The 21,594-nt window shown below is 37.0% G+C and overlaps 1 protein-coding gene and 1 long non-coding RNA gene across 12 annotated transcripts in view; one reads left to right on the top strand and one right to left on the bottom strand.

Annotated features, from left to right (window-relative positions):
- Nucleotides 1-21,594, top strand: part of PUM2 (pumilio RNA binding family member 2) — a 90,473-nt gene that overhangs the window by 65,581 nt on the left and 3,298 nt on the right. For 8 of the 11 annotated variants that reach the window (XM_028516256.2, XM_036027690.1, XM_036027686.1 and 5 more), the window contains 7 exons: nucleotides 11,643-11,910; nucleotides 13,763-13,892; nucleotides 15,875-16,009; nucleotides 19,317-19,454; nucleotides 20,044-20,169; nucleotides 20,362-20,483; nucleotides 21,248-21,440. In XM_028516256.2, coding sequence (XP_028372057.1) covers nucleotides 11,643-11,910; nucleotides 13,763-13,892; nucleotides 15,875-16,009; nucleotides 19,317-19,454; nucleotides 20,044-20,169; nucleotides 20,362-20,483; nucleotides 21,248-21,440 — 1,112 coding nt within the window. The remainder of the gene's footprint in view (nucleotides 1-11,642; nucleotides 11,911-13,762; nucleotides 13,893-15,874; nucleotides 16,010-19,316; nucleotides 19,455-20,043; nucleotides 20,170-20,361; nucleotides 20,484-21,247; nucleotides 21,441-21,594) is intronic. The other 3 variants (XM_028516257.2, XM_028516255.2, XM_028516258.2) reach the window with 1 other exon arrangement.
- Nucleotides 11,766-12,389, bottom strand: LOC118501029. Its single transcript, XR_004903595.1, has 2 exons — nucleotides 12,220-12,389; nucleotides 11,766-11,968 (listed from the first exon to the last, which is right to left on the bottom strand). It is a non-coding gene; the product is annotated as an uncharacterized LOC118501029 (long non-coding RNA).

The following is a 21,594-nucleotide window of genomic DNA, read 5'->3' as shown; positions in this document are numbered from 1 at the left end:
CTCCATTTCTGTGGTTCTGTTCCTATTCTAGTTGTTTACTTAGTTTCTTTTGGTTTTGCTTTAGGTGTGGTTGTTAATTGTGAGTTTGCTGTCCTTTTACTATACATGTCTTTTCTTTGTCTTCTTTTCTTAGATAAGTCCCTTTAGCATTTCATAAAGTAAGGGCTTGGTGATGATGAACTCCTTTAATTTGACCTTATCTGAAAAGCACTTTATCTTCTCTTCCATTCTAAATGAGAGCTTTGCTGGATAGAGCAATCTGGGACGTAGGTCCTTGTCTTTCATGACTTGGAATATTTCATTCCAGCCCCTTCTTGCCTGTAAGGTCTCTTTGGAGAAATCAGCTGACAGTCTGATGGGAACTCCTTTGTAGGTTACTGTCCCCTTATCTCTTGCTGCTTCTAGGATTCTCTCCTTCGTTTTTACCTTGGCTAATGTAATTATGATGTGCCTTGGTGTGTTTCTTCTTGGGTCCAACTTCTTTGGGGCTCTCTGCGCTCCTTGGATTTCTTGGAAGACTGTTCCCTTTGCCAGTTTGGGGAAGTTCTCCTTTATTATTTGTTCAAATAACTTTTCCACTTGTTGGTCCTCCCCTTCTGGTACCCCTATAATTCGGATGTTGGAACGTTTAAAGGTGTCCTCGATGGTCTTAAGCTTTTCTTCGATTTTTTGAATTCTTATTTCATCATGCTCTCCTGCTTGGTTGATTCTATCTTCCTTCTGGTCCACTGTGTTGTTTTGAGACTCAGATTCCTTCCTTTCACAATTGGCTCTCCTCCGTGTGTCTTCCTGTATCCCTTTTATGGTAATCTGCATTTTTTCATGTAATTTGGATCCAAAATCAACCAGTTCCATGAGCTTCCTGATCACCAGTGTTTTGAACTGTGCATCTGATAGATTGGCTATTTCTTGGTCACTCAAAAGGATGAGTCCTGGGGGACTGATCTGTTCTGCTGGAAACATATCTTATGTCTTTCCCTGTCTCTCCTATTATTTTACTTATTTATTTATTTTTTCTCCGGTCTGGTCGCTCTTGTTATGGTGGGGGGCGGAGCCTTAGGTGTTCACCGGGGCTGGGCGCCTCAGTCGCTAGATTGTGACGTTATATGTGGGGGCAGGGGCGGGAGCGGGGACAGGAGGGATCAGTGGTGACCCTTCCGTTCTCCTGGAGTCAGACACTTCCCTGGGCTTCTGGGCTCTGCCCTGGTCCACAATCGCCGCCCCACTGATTCCCCCAGCCGCTGCTTGCGTACTCAGGGATCACCGCTGCACCGCTGCGCTCTCGTGCCCCGGATTGCTGTCGCGCCGATTTTGCGCCAAATTTCCCCCGACCTACGTGCGCCTGCGACCCGCGCCAGCCCCGCGCCCGCTCGGCTCGTCATCCCCTACCAGTCCGGATGTACGGGTCCACCTCAACTTCTTGGCTGTCCGACCTCCACCCAAACAAATCCTCTGACAGTTCTGATATTATGACTACAAATCATTGTTGTAAATTATTGTGGTTCTGTTCTTGGTTCGTGTTTTTTTTTTTTAATCATCATTGCACTTGTAAATTGATGGATGTTACGATAGTTGATATGTTTCAGTTCACTGCAGTCTGAGACATCAATTTTATGCCTTTTTTTAATCCTGAAATTTTACCATTTTTGGCCATTTGGAGCTCCTTCAGATTGGCTCTCATGTTGACTTGAGTAAAAGCAACATTTAAATTACTGGAAGGTCTCAAAGAAACAAGTATAGAAATAACAAGGAAAGAGAACTTTAAGGTTAATGATTTTTATCTTGAAATGCAAGAGTAGTGTCAAATTCTGGGCATCAGGTTGTGTTAACTAGTGAGTGAATTATTTTCTCATACTGTTTTGATGTGTAGAGATGGGGGAAATTTCTACCTGCAGTTGTTTCTTTAATCATTCTCTCTGATAGAAATCAGTATCTTAAGATACTTCACTCCCTGTGATAGAACATTAAATATTTCCAATTATGTTAGCGGTTTCTTATTTACTGTGATCTTTGTGCTTGTAGTAATTAGATTGATATAGAACTTTGGGGGAATAAACCAGTATTCTGTATTTTTATCTAATTTAGGGCATGGCAAACTAACAGATTTTTCCCTTGTACCTTTTTAATTTTTGAACTGGCTTGTTTATTTCTTAAGGACACTAAAGAGTATAACTCAAGCTTTGTATTTAGTGAAATTTATTATTGAAAGATGGCTGTTGGTTCTGAAGATTCATTAACCTCATGAATTTAGTAATCAAATAGTACTTTAGCTTGATGTGGATTAGAAAATTGTGTAACCTATCTTCTCTCCTAATCACAACAAATTTTATATTAAGTGTAGGCAGGATTAACTTTTAAGATCATTATTTTCTGTTAAGTAGTAGTTGCATGTGTTAAAATTGCCAACCTTTGGCAGATAGAGCCAGCTGCTTCTCTAAAATAAAATGTTTAAGAAAAGGAAGGAAGGAAGGAAACAAGGAAACAAGTGTGGTTGAATTGGTTGCAAGGCTGTGTCCAGTTTTTCTGAGTTTTATATATGGTCCTTAAAGCAGAAAACTGGTTTCTTTAAGCTTTCATTGGAAGTACTGTTTTCAGTTAAGTAGTAAGTTTCCTGTAACTGAGTAGCATTTGATAGTTTTGTAAAGCACCTTCATGTTCATTATTTCATTTCATCCTGTTTGTTAACATAGACCAGCTGAGTGATATGCCCATCGAAGATGAGAAAATTATAGGTCATAATGAGCCCAAGAGGCAGTAAACAACAGAACTGAGTCTAGAACACAGTTCTGACTGCTCTTGCTCTTGCTTTTTCTGTTATGCTGTTCTATAATGAACTGAGCAACTTCACAAAGTGTATAAATGACAATGTTCTTATCAGCCTCTCAGAAACTTTATCTCACAGTAGAGTGGGTTATGTTTTTTTAGGTTGTGTATAAGATTATTAGACTTCTAGATACCTTTCTCATTTTGGTTACTATTCAGATTTATAGAAAAGTTCTCGTCTAGTTCAAATATGTTATCGACTTCATGAAATAAGAATGTTTAATCTGGCAGGTGACCCAGGGACTGGCTACAGGACAGCATATCCAGCCCTCAGCAAAATATTGTTTACAGGTTCTTACATTGGTGTAAATTTAAGCACAGCTTCAGTCCTTTGGTGCGTCTAAAAGTAGTTTATTTGTTGATGAGTGACACATGTTGTGAAGTTGTTCTAAAATTATTACTTGTATAAAGGAATTTATTTTTTTCTGTACACAAATTTATTGATCTTAGTTCCAATTTGGGGTCACAATGATTCATTTTTATTACATTTCCTTACATTTTACTCAGTATCCTTTAATAACATCTGTGATTTGGTTGCTCTAATGACAGTGTTTTCACCAGTTAATTCACTTAAGATAATCACTAGAAAATATTTGATCTACTAGTGATGCACCTAGAATTTACATTATTGCACTGTGTTTATATACTGTATACATTAAGTAAATGTAGAATTAGAACTGAATAGTAGCTCTTAAAATATAAGCAGATGTGCTTTATGAGATGTCTGCAGCCTTCGCCAAATAACCTTTAAAAGTGAAAGCAGCATGTGTTTCATGGGATGACATTAAAATTGCTTTGTAGCTTATATGTTAATATTCTCAACATAATGTGAGAATGTACCCAGGAATAAGTCCAGTGGAGAATGGGCAAGGTCTTTACACTATAAAACACTGACAACTTAAAGGAGACAAAAAGTGAAGGACATAACCATGTTTGTGGGTTGAAAGACTAAGTATTATAAAGGTACCCACTTGCTTCTAGTTGATGTATAGATTTAGCACAATCTTAAGAATTTTTTAAGGCTTTTTAAAGAAATTGACAACCTGATTTAAACAGTGTAAATGGGAAAATAGCCAAGTATAGGCCAATCTTATTTTTCTTTTTTCTTTTTTTTTTTTTTTAAGATTTTATTTATTTTTAGGGAGGGGAGGGAGGGGGAGACACACACACACACACACACACACACACATCAATGTGCAGTTGCTGGGGGTTATGGCCTGCAACCCAGGAATGTACCCTGGCTGGGAATCGAACCTGGGACACTTTGGTTCCCAGCCCGCGCTCAATCCACTGAGCTACGCCAGCCAGGGCTCCAATCTTATTTTTCAATTACAGTTGACATTCAATATTATATTAGTTTCAGGTGTACAAGATAGCAGTTAGACAGTCATAATTTACAAAGTAATACCCCTCACCCCCAGTAATTCTGGTAAGACAGTCTTGAAGGACACAGAGAAATTAATAACTTTGCCGGATATCAAAACGTACTATAAAGCAAGTTGGACTGAAGCAGTTGAACATCCAAATGGGAGAAATGAACTTTTCACTCCTCTTTTATAATACACGCGTGCGCGCGCACACACACACACACACACACACAGTTTTCATTCTCAAAGAAATTAACTACCTTGCTTTTATAGTCATGAAGCTAGTAAGGAGTAAACATTATGAGGCCTGGCCTGTCTGGCTTATTCGGTGATATCAACTCTACACCTCAAAGAATGTTTTATTTTTATATAACAGTTATCTGGATATATAAAGAATCTTTTCCTGTTTCCTACATTTAGAATTTTTGTGAACATTTAATAAAATTGTGGCAAAATAGATTTAGCCTATTAAGTGTTGGTGAAATAAGTGAGTTTGGGAAAGAAAAGAAAAAAGATTAAAAAGCAATGAAAGCCCAGACCTTTCTTCACAGCTGTAAGAGTATTTAGATCTCAACACGTGTTTGTATAAGTGAATTTGAGTGTTTTTTCTTTGTATTTTATTGATGATTCGATTATGATGATGATGCCTATGTTCTTGTTTAAAAAATTGGTTGACGCCCCACATAGATTTCTACATTGAAGCATTATTTGACGGTCCCCAGTCGGCATGTTCTTGATCACTGCGTTAAGGTCATGCTCTTTAGAATACTACACTTTGAAAAGTTTTATGACAGCCACTTGTGGAGTTTCTGTTTTTGCACGTGCATGATTTGTTTTGGGATTTGGGGACGGAGTATGTTTTTCTGGCTAAATGCTTCTTTCACATTACCTTCCCAACTCGGCCCTCTGCCCACTATCATAGCAAACCCGTCAAGAGAGAAAATGAATGTGCCTATAATGTTTGCCTAGGGTCAAAATTATTCTCCCCAGTGTTCATAATTTATTAAGCAAATCTTATAACTGCAGAAATCCGTAGTAGTCATCATTTTAGAGGAAAATTCTAGCCCTGCAATTTTCCTTCACCCCAATCAGGAAAGGCTACTGGCTGTGAAATCTCAACAGGAAAATTCAAAAGGAAATGCAGATATCAGCCTGACTTATTCACTGTCACCGAAAGTAGTAACCAAAGAAAGGAACTCAGGTCAAACCTGAGAGGATGGGTTGATATGTGCAGGGAAGTACTTCTGCTCATTTGTTCGTACTAGACGGCCCATAAAGTTCAGCCCCCTGCTTGTTCTTTTGGGGGTTAGTGTTTAAAGTTGTCCTCATGTTCAACAATCACAGAAGTAGTTACTTTTCACTAAAGATAAAAGATCCTGGCAATTTTTTAAGCCATACAAAAACTAGTATTTTTTGATGAATAATAGAAATTGGTATGGTCATAGAAATGATACTGTACTAGTCTGAAGACTATAGTTCATATGTTAAAAATTCAGTCTATTTAAATGCTCTTTGATGAATGAGGGAAGAGTATTAAATATCTTCTGTACAGATGGTCTCCCCTTCCCTTTATATTTTTAAAAAGTTTAGGCACTAGAAGCTAAAAGGTAAGATTACTTAACAAGCAATAGAAATGGAAACTTTGGTTGTAGTTTGCATCTAATGTTGTTTGCTTACATATTGTCATGAAATGAACAAATTCTAGGTAGCACATTTGACGTGTTTATGCTTTTTGCTTTTTATATTAGTCTTCCATTAAAATCATTTGGAAAATTATAATTTTAACTAAAATCACTTTGGTTTTTAAACTCATTGAAGCCTCATTCTTTCCCTAATAAAACTTTTGTGTCTATATAGCACATATGTAGTTAATAATAATTAGAACTATTTAATGTGGTTCACTCCCCATGAAAGCTCAAGCATATCCCAGATTTTTTTTTTAAGATTTATTTCATTTTTAGAGAGGAGGAAGAAAAGGAGAAAGAGAGGGAGAGAAATATTAATGTGTGGTTGCCTCTTGCATGTCCCATACTGGGAATCGAACTGGTGACCTTTGGTTCGCAGCCTGCAATCAATCCACTGAACTACACCAGCCAGGGCCATATCCCAGATTTTAAAAATATCATATGTCATTAAAAATGTTCTTCGTGGTAGAGTATAACTGAAAGCTTTAAGTAGCTTAAGTAAAAAAAATAAATAAATAAGCCCTTAGACATAAGGTAAAAAGAAAATAGTAAGAAGAAAAAGCCCTTAACCTAATTGTTAGCTCTGCATGCTTGAATGAAGTATTTTAGTTTCTCTAAGTCTGTTGGGGCATAAGTAAAGTGGAAATCTTTTTGTCACATGGGATTGTTAAGGGAATAGACATACGTATTCGTTTTCCAGTGCTGCTTTAACAAAGGACTTACAGCTAGGTGGTTTAAAACAAGCAGATTTACTGTCTCACGGTTCTGAGGGCTAGAAGTCTTACCCAGGTATTTGCCAGGGCCCTTTTCCCTTTGAAGGCTGTGGAGGACGATTCCCCCTTGCCTCTTCCCAGCCTCTGGTGGTTGCTGGCAGTCCTTGGCGTTCCTTGGCTTGTAGATGACCCCCCTCCAGTGTGCCTCCACTAGTACCTGAGGTTCTTCCTGTGTGTCTCTGTCCTCATTTTCCTCCTCTTACAAGGACATCAGTCTTCAGGCAAGAGCCCAGCCTAACCCAGTATGACCTTACTTTAACTTGATTACACCTGCAAAGACCCTGTTTCCAAATAAAGCCAAATTCACAGGTACTAAGAATTAAGATTTACACATATCTCTTGTGAAGACACAGTTCAACCCAGTACCATTTCCCTCTGGTCCCCCCAAATTTACATTTTGGCCCATATGCAAAATACACTTACTCCCTCATCTGAGCATCCCCAAGGGTCAGCCTATTCTAGCATCAACTCAAGAGTCTCAAATCTCATCTAAATCAGGTGAGACTCTGGATGTGGTTTGGCCTGGGTCCAAATTTCTCTGTACCTGTGGATCTATGAAACCTAGAAAATAAGTCATCTGCTTCCAAAATTCAGTAGTGGGACAGGCATAGGATAGACGTTCCCATTCCGAAAAGGAGACAGTGGAAGCAATAAAGGGCTTACTGGTCCCGAGCAAGTCTGAAAACCCAGCGGGGCAAATTCCATTTAGTTTCAGGGCTTGAGAACAGTCACCTGTGGCCAGATCTTCTGGCCTCTGTGTTGACTCTGCCCTCAGAGTCATTCTTTATCTTGTCTCATCGCTGTCCCTTTCAGTTCAGGATGGCAGTGCTGCTGCTGATAGGGAATTCTCAGAAATACTGTTGGTCTTTCATCCATGTCAGGGGGATTTCCGGTCAAACACGTAGGCTCTGCTTCCTCAGCACTCGGTCCGAATAATCTAAGACTTGTTCGCATCTTCAAGTGCAGGGTTCTCCCCCCACCCCCAGTAAACACTTTTCTCTTCAAACTCTTCTCTTAATTTACTATAAGTAAATAGGAGAAAGAAACCAGGCCACATTTGTAACACTTTTTCCAAAATCTTGGAAATCTCAGTTGAATATCCAAGTTCATCCTGTACAAGTTCTGCTAATAAAGCCAGCATAACACATTTCAGCAAAGTTTCTGGCAGTTTATAACAAGGATCGCCTTTCCTCCCATTTCCTTTAACATGTTCTCATTTTCTTCTGAGATCTTACTTGGGAATTTTAGCATTCATTCATGTTTCTACCAACATTATTTATGATGATGTATGTATTCTCCACAACGGTAGAAACTTTCTTGATCATGTTTCTGTCTGAGCCCTCACCAGAATTGCCTTTAATACCCATGTTTCTGCCAAACATCTCTCCAGGGCAGTCTGGGCCTTTTCTACATTTTTAGATATTTGTTATAGTAGCACCCCATTCTTAGTACCAAACTCTGTATTAGTTTCCTAGGGCTGCTGTGGCGGTTTCCACAGCCGAGTGGCTTCAGAGAAAGACTTTCACAGGGGACACACTTGAACACAGTACAGCATTTTATGCAGAGTTCACTCTCTCAGTGCCCAATAAAGAATGCTCAATAAATGGTAGCTAATGCCATTAGTTTTTAGAAACTAATTGTGTGCAGGAGGAGGATAACAAGACCATATTAGTGTGCAGACACTTAGGTTGAATTAGGCTCACAGATTAGGTTGTTTGCTTTTGTTTTTTAAGATTTCATTTATTCATTTTTAGAAAGAGGAGAAGGGAGAGAGAAAGAGAGAGGGAAATACTGTTTGGCCTCCCCACATTCCACCATCGGGGGACCTGGCCCACAACCAGGCATGTGCCCTGACCAGGAATCGAACCAGTGGACTTTAGGCTCACAGGCCAGCGCTCAACCCACTGAGCCACACCAGCTAGGGCTGCTTTTTGTTTTTTTAAACAAAATAATGCATGCCATGGATCCTCAGGGTCTAGCATATAGTATCAATTTTGAATATTAAATGGGCTTTGTAAAGAAGGTAAAGAAAGTGGTTATGTTGAATACATAAAACCTATGTTTAAAGGAGATGCCAAGGACTCAGGACAAAGGTTTGCCCAGTGTTGTCCTTTGAAAAATTTTATCTTTTTATCTTATAGTCCTGGCTGACTGACTACAAGTCACATCACATCACTTTGGACCATAGTGACTTCATCTGTGAAATTATAGTGCAGATCTTCATGTCCGGTACACTCTTCTCAGATAGTGATTAAGAAATGGCATACGACAGGGATGTTAGTGATCAATTGAAGGGACTGTTCATTCTTTTAACACATTCAGTACAGAGCATGTCTTTTAGAATACCAGTAGCAGTGGTATGAATACAGACTACCTGTTTGTATGTTTTTAACAAATTTTGGAATGATTTCAGATTTGTGGGAAAGTTGTAACAATAATACAAAAAAATTTCAGCATATTCTCCACCAAGATATTCCAAATGTTATTTTCTCACATTTGCTTTACAATTTTTTTCTCTCTCTTCTCCTCTGCCTCTCTCCCCCCTTATGTTTATGAAAGGAAGTTGCAGAGATAATATCCCTTATAAATGCATCAGTGTATTTTCCTAAAAATAAGGATGTTTCTCCCAATATAACCACAGTTATCAAAGGGGGCTGAGGAAATTAACGATAATATAATACTATCAAGTGACCTCAATATTTTTGAAGATTATAGACCATTTGTTTTGCAGAATGTTCCTCAATCTCCAATAGATTTTGGATGACATGCTTTCATTGTTTAGAAAACCAAATTTCAAATGTCTAGTGTATATTACAAATTGGGTTTTAAATGTTCCTTATTTTATAACAACAGGAGGATAATCCTGCCCTGAGTGATTTTTTTTTTTTAGTTTCATAAGTGAAAATTTAGTCTTCTAGAAGTGAAATTTTGAGATTTTTTTGAAACTCAAGGCAGTTTAACAATATTTTCTGAGGTATGTATTTTGAATTTGGTGTTGAAAAACTTTAGTGCGTCAAGGATAAAGAGAAAATAAAATGTTTGAGGTCATGATAAGCAGCAATGCAGAGATCGTCAAAAGAAGGGGTACGGTAGACAATTAGGGTACTGCGTGCTAGGAACCTGGTACAAGAAACAGGTCTGGGATGATGACGTGAAAACTAGGCTGAAGAACATAGAGGAGGTACTCCAGCAGGGTGCTGTAGGTTTTTAGTGTAAAGTGGCATCAAGTGGCCCTTCGAGTGGGAAAATACAATTATAAAAAAGGTTGGAATGATAATTACAGCACCCTTTTCTGCTAAAAGGTTAGAGAATTTTTGGAGACTGGAATGGGCTAGTGATCAGTTATTGTTGTGACCAGTTAATGGAACTATATAAATAGAAATAAGAATAGCAGACTGGAAGGGTTAATAGTGAGCAAATTGAGACACCTGTAAGTCACTGAATTCTTTCACTTTTTAGATATTTCATATATGAGTCTTGTAGAACTGGAATGAACATGAGAACTTGATGTTTGTGGTTTTGGTGTATAAAATGACTTGTTAAATTATACACTTTTAAGGAAAGATATAGAACTGGCCTGTAAGCAGTTGATGTTACATAAAATATTCTTGAATATTCGTTGTGTACCTGTCTGTTAGACATGTGTTAGGGACAAGGTTTCTAGCATGTAGGTGAATACAGTTTTATGGCACTTACATTGTAGAGGGCTAAGGATCAAATAAATAATATGTGTGTATGTAAATATGTATAAAGGATATATGTATATAAATACGTATAAAGGACGATGGGAAATTGAATGAAGAAGAAGAAAGCTAGGGCAGGAAGGGCTGAAAGTAAAAGAGGGGTGTTCTAACCGAGTTCACTCCAGGATTGTAACAGTTTTACTGCTCCTTGTCCTTTTAACTCTTTTTGGCCTTTAACGCCTCTGTATAAATGTGCACCGGCAGTGTGTCCTTGGCGTCATCTCACCCCGGTGGCCCGGACAGTATGCACAGCCTGCTCTAGATAGGCGTGGAATGCAGCAGCTGGCAGCAGGTTCTGTTCATCTGAGCTGCCACGTCTGCATTTTGCAGTTTTCTATATACATTTTCTTTTTTAAAAGGACACTGTCAAGTACTTTAAATGGTTATTTGTAATAAGAACAATTTCCTGCTTATATTTATTTTTGTTTCTATTGACTGGCCTTATTATTCTTTGGAGTGGGACGTCACTTAAAGAGGATTTTTAGTCATTGTCTTAAATGATCAGTATTAGAGCTCTAGGAATAATAAATGCTATTTATTACTGTGATTTCTTATCTGTAAGTAGTATTTTATGGAGAGTATTTTTAAATAAAATATTTTAAAATAGTGTATCATTTGAGCTTAATTGTGTAGTATTGTGGTTAATTGTGGTTATAGGTGGTTAACTTCAAAAGCTCTAATCAGTGTGTTAAGAAATTATTTCTTAGTATACAAGTATATATGACTTAATGGATTTTTAAATATATTTCAAAAAGTACAGATAAGCCTTCAGTGTTCCATTAACACTGCGAGTAAATTTTAGTCAAACTCTTTCAGTGGCTTAAAACATGAGTTGGCTAGTTATTTGTAACTTGCTTGTTAATGTAACTAAAGTTTTGTTGATGGTTTCAGTATTCTGGCATTGATACTAGTATGTATGGCATTAGTTGTTATGATCATGTTTTAAACCAAGCTTCCAAGAATAAATACAGGTTTTGTGTATGATTTCAGATGTTATAAGTATGCTGTAAACTAAACCGCCAAGAACAAATAGACTTTTCTCATGTGTTCTAGTCTCTTCCCCCCATACTCTCATAGCCACACACATTAAGTGAATGTGAGATTTCCCCTTCAGTTTTAATTTCTTGTTACAATATATAAGAATTAGTGGGGTGGATATTTCTTTACTGACTGAATTTTTAGTTTAAGTAACTTTGATTTGAGAAATGACTTTGTCAAAAACATTTGCTGACCACAAATGCTTTGTTGTAGGAGGACTGACAAATGGTAGTGGTCGATATATCTCTGCAGCACCTGGAGCGGAAGCAAAATATCGAAGTGCTTCAGGCACTTCTAGTCTGTTTAGCTCCAGCAGCCAGCTCTTTCCTCCTTCTCGGCTCCGGTATAATAGGTCTGACATTATGCCTTCCGGCCGAAGCAGATTATTGGAAGATTTCAGAAATAACCGCTTCCCAAACCTTCAACTTAGAGACTTGATTGGACACATAGTTGAGTTTTCTCAAGATCAGCATGGTTCTAGGTAAGTAATAGTGCTTTTTGATACTTTCCACTGTGTTTTTTGTTTTGAAAATTGCTACCTTGAGCCCTGGCTGGCGTAGCTTAGTGGATTGAGCGTGGGCTATGAACCAAAGTATTGCAGGTTCGATTGCCAGTCTGGGCACATGCCTGGGTTGCAGGCCATGGCCCCCAGCAACTGCACATTGATGTTTCTCTCTCTCTCTCTCTCTCCCCCTCCCTTCCCTCTCTAAAAATAAATAAATAAAATTTTTTTTTTAAAAAAAAGAGGAAAAAAAAACTGCTCGTTAAAAAAAAAAAAGAAAATTGCTACCTTGTAAAAACCTAAATTTCCTTGACTAGAATCATTTGATCTGCATAAAAGTTGGAAGCTTTTAAAAAATAAATCCCTACTATGGATTATATATTGTCTTTTACATTAGGATAAATGATTAAAAATACAGGTTTAAATTTATTCACATTTCCCAGTTTTCTGTGAGCATTTTTTAAAATATTTTATTTATTTTTAGAGAGAGGGGAGAGGGAAAAAAACATTGATGTGTGAGAGAAACATTGATCCATTGCCTCTTACAAGCCCCCAACCCAGAGACCTGGCCCACAACACAGGCATGTGTACCCTAACTGGGACTCAAACCAGCAACCTTTGTGTCCACAGGCCCATGCTCAGTCTCATTCCACTGAGCCATACCAGGCAGAGCTAATGATAATTTTGTATAATTAAAATGTAACAGTGCCTTTTTATTGGATTATTTTTATTACATTACCTCTGAATACAGTTAACATCTTAAAATATTCTGAATTGCATTTGTGGACTTAAAACATCCCTGATGTATATGTTGTCCTTTTTTTTTTTAATCTTGATTTTTATTTATTTTTAGAGGGGGAAGGGAGGCAGGGGAGGGGGTGGAGAGGGGGAGAGAGAGACACACACGTCAATGTGCAGTTGCTGGGGGCTGTGGCATGCAACCCAGGCGTGTACCCTGACTGGGAATCGAACCTGTGACACTTTGGTTGGCAGCCCTTGCTCAATCCACTGAGCTACGCCAGCCAGGTTACATTGTCTTAAAAAAATAAACGTTAAAAATCAGCTAAATGCATTTGTGTTTTTATAGATTTGTATTCACTGTGCCATAACATTTGTTACAGAAATATTTGGTGCCTTTGTACATTAAATACATGTACTGTAATGCTTGAATTAGTGTTTTCAAGATAGAGCACAGGAAGAAAAATAGAATTCTAACATTTATCCAATTTGAGACATTTTCTCTTTTTTGTATTTTTAAGGTAAACCTGAAATTTTTTAAAAAAGTTATTGATAGATAGCTGCATACAAATTTTATCTCCCTGTAGTTGAAAGTTCTCCTTAAGAGTAGCAAGTGAACGTTGTGTCACTCAAAAGGGCTAGCCTAAAAAGCATAAAGAAAAGACAGAAAAATAGCAAGCTTACAAGGAATTCAGTTGTGTTGATGAACTTTATTTCTAAGGGTTTTTTAAATTATGTTGTAAAAAGATATAGTAATGTATGTATATTATGAAAAATACATGACCAGTAAAAATGTTTGTAATTTTTTTCATTGATTATAATGCAGTTGGAACTAACTTAAGAAAGATTAAACATCTTTATATTCATATTTATTGCCATTCTAAATAGTTTTTAAGATATTACAAAGGAAATACTTCATAACTTCTGTTCTTTTTATTTTATATTGGCTGTCCACAGAAAAGAATGTGTTAAAGCTCTTTCTGGAAATAATTGTATTTGTGTGGGTTGGAGGTGTTCAGCACTCAGGTCAGAGAGATTTTGCAGAAGCTTGTTTTCAGTGGACTGTCATAACATTGAAATGTTTCCCACGTAGGTTCATCCAGCAGAAACTAGAGAGAGCTACTCCAGCTGAGCGACAGATGGTGTTTAATGAAATTCTACAAGCAGCGTATCAGTTAATGACAGATGTTTTTGGCAACTATGTTATACAAAAGTTTTTTGAGGTAAGCACCAATACATGTTTGTATTCCCTATCTATCCAGGTATATGCTTAATGCTTAGAAAAGCTCTGGAAGTTGGCTAAGAGTCATTTTTATATAAAAGTATATGAGCTTTGGGGGAAATCTTTGCAAATCATATTAAATAAAAGTATTATATCCACAATATTTAAAGAACAACCAAAACTCAAATAGACAACTTAGCTAAAAAGTGAACAAAGGACTTGAATAGCTGTTTTTCCATAGAAGATACACAAATGGCCAATAAGCATATGAAAAGAAGCCCAACACCCATAGTTATTAGGGAAATGCAAGTCAGAACCACAGTGAGATTTCACTTTACATCTATTAGGGTTGACTGCAATACAAATAAAATGTAAAATAAATGTCAGAGAGGTGAAGAAGTTGGAACCCTGGTGCTTTGCTGCTGGGGAGCATAATTGGTCGGCTGCTGTAGAAAAAGAGTTTGGCAGTTCCTCAAACACTAAATAAAATTACTGTATAACGCAGCAGTTCCCGCCCTAGGTATGGACAGGATAGGGCAAAGTAAGCTCACTGTCGTGAGGGTACAAAACACAGCTTATTCTTATGCGATTACTTATTATGGTATTACTTTCCATGTGAACAACTATAAGCCTACTTTTGTCCCGCCCTGTATGTACCCAGAAGAATTAAAAACAGGGACTCCAATGCGAAAGTGTTCATTTCAGCATTATACAGGGTAGCCAAAAGGCAGAAACAAACCAGATGTCCAACAGATAAATGAATAAACAACATATGGTATATGTGCACAATAGAATATTATTCAGCCATAAAAAGAAATGGTGTTCTGATACATGCTACAACATACATGAAGCTTAAGTGAAATAAGGCAGATACATAAGGACATTGTAGGGTTCCATCTATGTGAAATAGTCTAGAATAGGCAATTCACGGAGACATAAAGTAGATCAGGGTTTACCAGGGGTAGAGGTAGGGCACAGCATTATTGCTTATTGCATATAGCATTTCTGTTGGGAGCAGTGAAAACATTAGAAACAGATTGTGGTTGATGGTTGTACAACAGTATGAATATAATTAATGCCACTGAATTACACACTTAAAATGGTTAAGGTGGCATTATATACAGGGTCTAACACAAATAATGCCCCCTTTTTATTATATAAAAATATTTTATTACAAAATCGTAAGCATGTAATTCTGTAACATAACAGTAGCACACTTAAGCACATCATATGACATTTTAAGTAAAATGTTCAAATTACTGTCCATCTTGTGCTAGACATTCATGTACCGTACCAACCACACTCAGTGGCGTTATTTCTGCCAGACCCTACATTTTATCACAAAAAGGTTTTTATTTTAAAGTATTGACATGCAATAGGAGTTTCAGGTGTACAACACAACAGTGATTCAACATTTATGTACCTTATGAATCACAAAAATGCTTTTAAAAACATGGGCCTACGTTAAAAGGGAAGGTTAATATTAACCCTGAATAATATCTGAAAATATAAAGCATTGAGAGTAAGTCTTAGGTAAAGCAGTGAATAATGATGTAGTCTTTATTGGATTTTGTAGGTATCCTTCTTTTTTTTTTTTTTTTTTTGCAATTGACCTAATGTATAATTAAACATCTGTGTTGTATAGTTTATGCCAAAATGTGGTTGAGAATGATCTAGTCTGAATGTATGGCCCTGATTCATTATAATAAAAGATGAGGGTTGTTTGTTTGAAATGAAAAGTAAAGACATATGTTAGTAACAAGGAAATTTTTGATGGTGTGACTGGACCCCCTAAGGTCCACGTGACCATTTTAAGCATCTGTGGATTTGCCTTAATTAGCTTTTACCTAAACACCTCCTTCCTGCATAATTCCCAAATGTGATACTTTACAATTTGGTGCAATAGACTGCAAACGGGGGGTTATTCAAGTTTAACGAAGTACCATGGTCACTTTTTAGTAATACTGTTTTCTCCTCCGTCAGTTTGGGAGTTTGGATCAAAAGTTAGCCCTGGCTACTCGTATTCGTGGTCACGTTCTGCCCCTGGCCTTGCAGATGTACGGCTGCCGTGTCATTCAGAAAGCGTTAGAGTCCATTTCATCTGACCAGCAGGTAATTGTAAGTTAAGACAAAATTTTTGTACTACTTTATTCTTTTTTATCTCACAGTAATCTTGGAGTGAAAAATGTTTCCTCAGTTAGACAAAAGGATTTTTGAAGTCTCTCTCAAACAGTAGATTATTAATTAAAAGTTATAGAACAGATCTTTGTTCAGTCTTCATTCTCTTCATCTTTTCATCTCTAAGTGAAGATGTTTGAGTACTTACGATGTGGCAAGGAGAGTGCTAAATTATGGGTTTAGAAAAAGCAAATAAATTTGCTTTTTTGATTTCCCATCATATTGGAAATACATTTTACTGTTTTCAGTGTTTATTTGGATTATACTTATATTTCTTTCATAAGAATGAAATTTTAAAAACCAGTTTTATATATATATATAAAGTTTTTAAAAATCTCACTCAACAGGAAAAGTAACCTAAGAATTCTTTTAACAAGATTTATAGTTCTTTAAGAGAGAGAAAAGAAAATACATGTAAATTAAATGGGAATATACTATGTTCTTGGAAAAGTCTAAGTATTTTAAGTTAAGGGATTAATGCAATGTGAATCACATACTTGTAGGAATTTTCCTTTTAACTGATGAAAATAATGTTTTAAATTTTTAAAATTGATTAAGAATATTAAGGAGGGAAGGGTGAGAATAAATGCTGATGTGCTAAATTTTTAAAATAAACTGAAGCATCGCTAATTACATGGTTCTCATTTGAGATAAACAGATTATTAAAATGATATTCATAACCCCAGATACTGTTTTGTATATGTCTGGGTTGAGTAGTACAATTAAATATAATAAGGATAAGAAAGTAAGTATTTTATTAAAAGATATTCTTGCCGTGGCTGGTGTGGCTCAGTGCTTTTGAGCACCGGCCAATAGACTTGAAGGGTCACCGGTTCGAATCCCAGACAGCGCACATGCCTAGGTTGCAGGCCAGGTGTTCCCTGTTGGGGACATGCGAGAGGCAACCAACAGATGTTTCTCTCCCTCTCTTCCTCCCTCCCTTCCCATCTTTCTAAAAAATAATAAATTTTTAAAAAATATATTCTTAAGTACAAGTACTAAGTTTAGACAGAGATCAGCTTTGACTCTCAGCCCACACACATACATATGATGAAGTATATGTCATGGTTAAAAGCAATAAAAACAGCCGTGGCTGGTGTGGCTCTGTGGATTGAGTGCTGGCCTATGAACCAAAAGGTTGCTGGTTCGAATCCCAGTAAGGGGACGTGCCTGAGTTGCAAGCCAGGTCCCCAGTTAGGGGGGCGAGGGAGGCAGCCTAGAGGTATCCGATCCACATATCACTCTCACATTGATGTTTCTCTTCTTCTTTCTCTTTCCCTTCTCCTCTCCCTGAAATAAATAAAATCTTTTTTAAAAGCAATAGGAATATATGGATGGGGTTGTATGTGTGTGCATTAGTCACAGCACTGAAAATCTGTGAGAAAATAACATTTCTCTGGAGGAAATCCTGAGTAATTGAAGTTATATCACAATAGAGAAAATCCACAAATTTGATTATATAGTCAAGCTCAGACCTTTTCTGCTGTCTCAAACTGGTGTAGATGATTTAACAATCTCTTGAATTTCTTTAACATTGGAAAATATAAAGCACTTAGGAGTAAATGTTAGATGAACCAGATAGTGAATAATGGTATTACGTTGTCTGTCTGGATTCTTAAGTACATTTTATTCTGTAATTTCGTGTATGAGCAAGCATCTGCTGTGTCTCATCAGGGCTCCTATGTAATTATGCGAGACCGTAGGTGAGTTCTTGAGGTGAGAGAGATTTGAAATGTGAACACCTTTACACTGTTAAGTACTCCCATTTTTTCTCAGTACTACTCACTACTGCACTGATAAGGCGCATCAATTATTGTGTGGCTACCTATATTTATCTCAAAGGAATAAGATGTCTATTTAATGAAGTTTTACAGATTTATTAAAAAATATTAAGAGCATTAGCTTTAAAAATATGCAGTTAGTAAATATACTTGCTGAAAATATGTTTAACCTTATTACTAATCAGTTGAAAGGGTCATTTTTGTTCATTAAATTAGTAAAAATCTAAAATCTCCCAAGAATTGCCCTGGTAGGTCAATTCTGGTAGAACTGACCTGGTAGGTCAGTTGGTACAGGTACAGGCTCCCTGATCATTTGAAATGTTTGTATGTTTTTTTGGAAATGGTTCTGATATTTTTTAGGAAATGATTTTTAAAAATACACTGTAAAGACACAGTGAGACAAAACCCTACATCTTTTTAAAAATTATCATTATTCATAAGGAACAACTTATCACATGGTCACAGCATTGTCCATAACCTAAAGGTCACAGGGTCAACTCCTGGTCAGGGTGCATACGTAGGTTGCTCGTGCGTACCAGAAGGAAACAGCTGATGCTTTTCTCTCACATCACTGTTTCTCTCCCTTCCTCTCTCTAAAAGCAATGGGGGGGAATGTCCTTGGGTGAGGATTTAAAAAAAACAAGATTATGAAAAATAAATCTCCCAAGAATCTGTTTCTGAAGAAGGTATTAAATGTAGTAAATAAAAGCCATATTGAAGCAAATTGTAGGTAGAATAAAAAAGTCCAACAATAATTTCTCCATAATTGAGATAATATGGGAAAATCACATATCCCACAAGAGCTTAGTTTCTTATCCTTTTCAGTGCATTTGGACTCATGCAGACATTTAAAAGAATTATTTGGGCCCTGCCTGGTGTGGCTCAGTGGCTTGAGTGCTGACCTGCTAACCGAAAAGGCTCTGGTTTAATTCCCAGTCCCAGGGCAATGCCTGGGTTGTGGACCGGGACCCTAGTTGAGGCGTTTGAGAAGCAGCACATGCATTGATGTATCTCTCTCACATTGCTCTTTCTCTCCCTCTCCTCTTTCCCTTGCCCTCTCTCTAAAAGTAAATAAATAAAATCTTGAAAATTAAAAATTATTATTTGGGGGGAGGGTCGTGCCAAGTACAGAAAAAGTTCTGAACCAGTTATGTTAGTTGTCAGCTAAGAATAATGAGGGTCAGGAAGATGCACACAGTGAGGATAGTAGTTTAAATATCCAGTTCCTCACTAAGATATAGTTCAGCAAGTATAATTTACACTATAATCTTGGAATATGTTTTAGTAATTTTCACCGTCATTGACTTTTTGCTGATTATACTCTGGGGACAGGATTTTAAACTTCAGCACGTTAAAAAAAATCACAGATAAAATTTTGAATATATTTTTGTTCTCATTGCAGTCTTTTTAATCCTGTTACATTGTTTGATTAAGCAGTTATTTAACTGTCATCTTCTCTTTTGCAGAGTGAAATGGTGAAGGAGCTAGATGGCCATGTACTCAAATGTGTGAAAGATCAGAACGGGAACCATGTTGTACAGAAGTGTATTGAATGTGTTCAGCCACAGTCCCTGCAGTTCATCATTGATGCGTTCAAAGGACAAGTAAGACAGTTTTGGGGGGCTTCTATCTAGTTGTCAAGGAATTATTTTAGATTTTGGGTGTTACCACATTTTTCATACAAAAAGAGACAAAATAGGGAATGTGCATTAATTTCTGCCTCTTTTTGGAGTGAGTCTACAGCTTTATTTTTTTGAAGCTGAGAAGTAGAAATGTGAATTTAATTACATTACTTTAAGAAGTAAGATAACCTTTGTTAGAATTATAAACCCAACATTTTCCAAATTTCTTGGGAGAGGAGGCAGGAAGACTTAAAACTGTATAATAAAAGACATGGTAAATGTTAATTAGCCACTAATACATAGTAATTAATAGTTCCTAATTACAGTATGCACTATCTCCACCCCACAATACATTTCTTCTCATTATTACATGCCCCCCATCTTAGGTTCCTTTTAATCAAAATACCTGTTAACTCCTAAATTGAGTACCCTGTGGTGGTGGTCATACTAAATGTGAATTCCCCACCCCTCTTCTTAAATTAATTCAGCACGTCATCAGAAACCTGTCTGTGTTATAGATCTTCCCAAAAATGTCAGAAAGTGGACATTTAAGTCTTCCCATTGTTTCAAGGTGTTTGTACTTTCAACTCATCCTTACGGCTGCAGAGTGATCCAGCGCATCCTGGAGCACTGCACTGCGGAGCAGACCTTGCCGGTCTTGGAGGAGCTCCACCAGCACACAGAGCAGTTGGTACAGGTACAGGCTCCCTGATCATTTGAAATGTTTGTATGTTTTTTTGGAAATGGTTCTGATATTTTTTAGGAAATGATTTTTTAAAATTAATATACTGTAAAGACATAGTGCGACAAAACCCTACATCTTTTTTAAAATTATCATTATTCATAAGGAACAACTTAAGGAAAATAATTTCTAAATATCTGTACTTAGGATCAGTATGGCAATTATGTTATTCAGCATGTACTGGAGCATGGTCGACCTGAAGACAAGAGCAAAATTGTTTCCGAAATCAGAGGAAAGGTCTTAGCCCTGAGTCAACACAAATTTGCCAGGTATTGCAGTATTTTCTAATTCTATAGATCCATTCCCTCAACTCTTTGGCTTTTATTAGTAAGCAAAGCTATGCATATAGAATGTAATGTTGGCATACACACTTCAGTAGAGTCAAAAAGCATATGTAGAACATTGCTTTTATTCTTAAAGAATCTACATAACAAATTGGTTTGTCCACATGTTCTATTTTTAAAGTCTGTAGTTAGAAAATTATTTGTCCCCAAGACCTGTAAATGCAAATTTAATTTAGTGCATGTTTGTGAAAGTCTCAGGCCTCATTAATGACCTAGTTTCTGCTTTTAAAAATGGCAGTTTTTATTACAGTTTAATTATAATTTTAAGAGGCCTGTAATTAAACTTGTGGAAGTCCAATATGAGTTCTCCTGTGATATTTGTTTCTGTTTTAAAAGTAACTTGTAGAGATGAGCCCTGGCGGGGTGTGGGTAGCTCAGTTGGTTAGAACGACGTCCTGGTGCATCAAGGTTGCGGGCCCAGTCCCCAGTCGGGGCACGCGGAAGGACCAGCCAGTGAGCGCACCACTAAGGGGAACAGCAAGTCTGTGTTTCTCTCTCTCTCTTTCTCTCTCTCTCTCAAATCAGCCAGTACAAATTGTTAACAAAAAGTAATTGTAGAGAATTATGAGAGACCCATCTTGATTCTTTTGTCTTCTGTTGTGTTGAGCAAGTTCTTGCAAAAGCCAAAGAAATTTTGCTATAAAGAAAAAAGTTACAATATAATTTTTTGTTTGTACTTCAATTTTCAGCAATGTAGTAGAAAAGTGTGTGACTCATGCCTCCCGTGCTGAGAGGGCTTTGCTGATTGATGAAGTTTGCTGCCAGAATGACGGTCCTCACAGTGCCTTATACACCATGATGAAGGACCAGTATGCCAATTACGTGATTCAGAAGATGATTGATATGGCTGAACCTGCTCAGAGGAAGATAATCATGCACAAGGTAAATACGTTTGATAGCACTTAAAACAGTTGATTCAATATGTGTGACTTTAGGCTTCATATCTCATTTCCTTAGGCTTTAATTTTTTCACATGTGTTATACTGGGGAACAAATCTAAAATGAAGGGGTAACTTGGGCAGATGTAGGTATGGTG

The sequence above is a fragment of the Phyllostomus discolor genome, chromosome 6, assembly GCF_004126475.2.
Source record: "Phyllostomus discolor isolate MPI-MPIP mPhyDis1 chromosome 6, mPhyDis1.pri.v3, whole genome shotgun sequence".
NCBI classification, from domain to species: Eukaryota; Metazoa; Chordata; class Mammalia; order Chiroptera; family Phyllostomidae; genus Phyllostomus; species Phyllostomus discolor.
The sequence above is the reverse complement of the archived record's forward strand: the minus strand, read 5'-3'. Positions and strand labels throughout refer to the sequence as shown.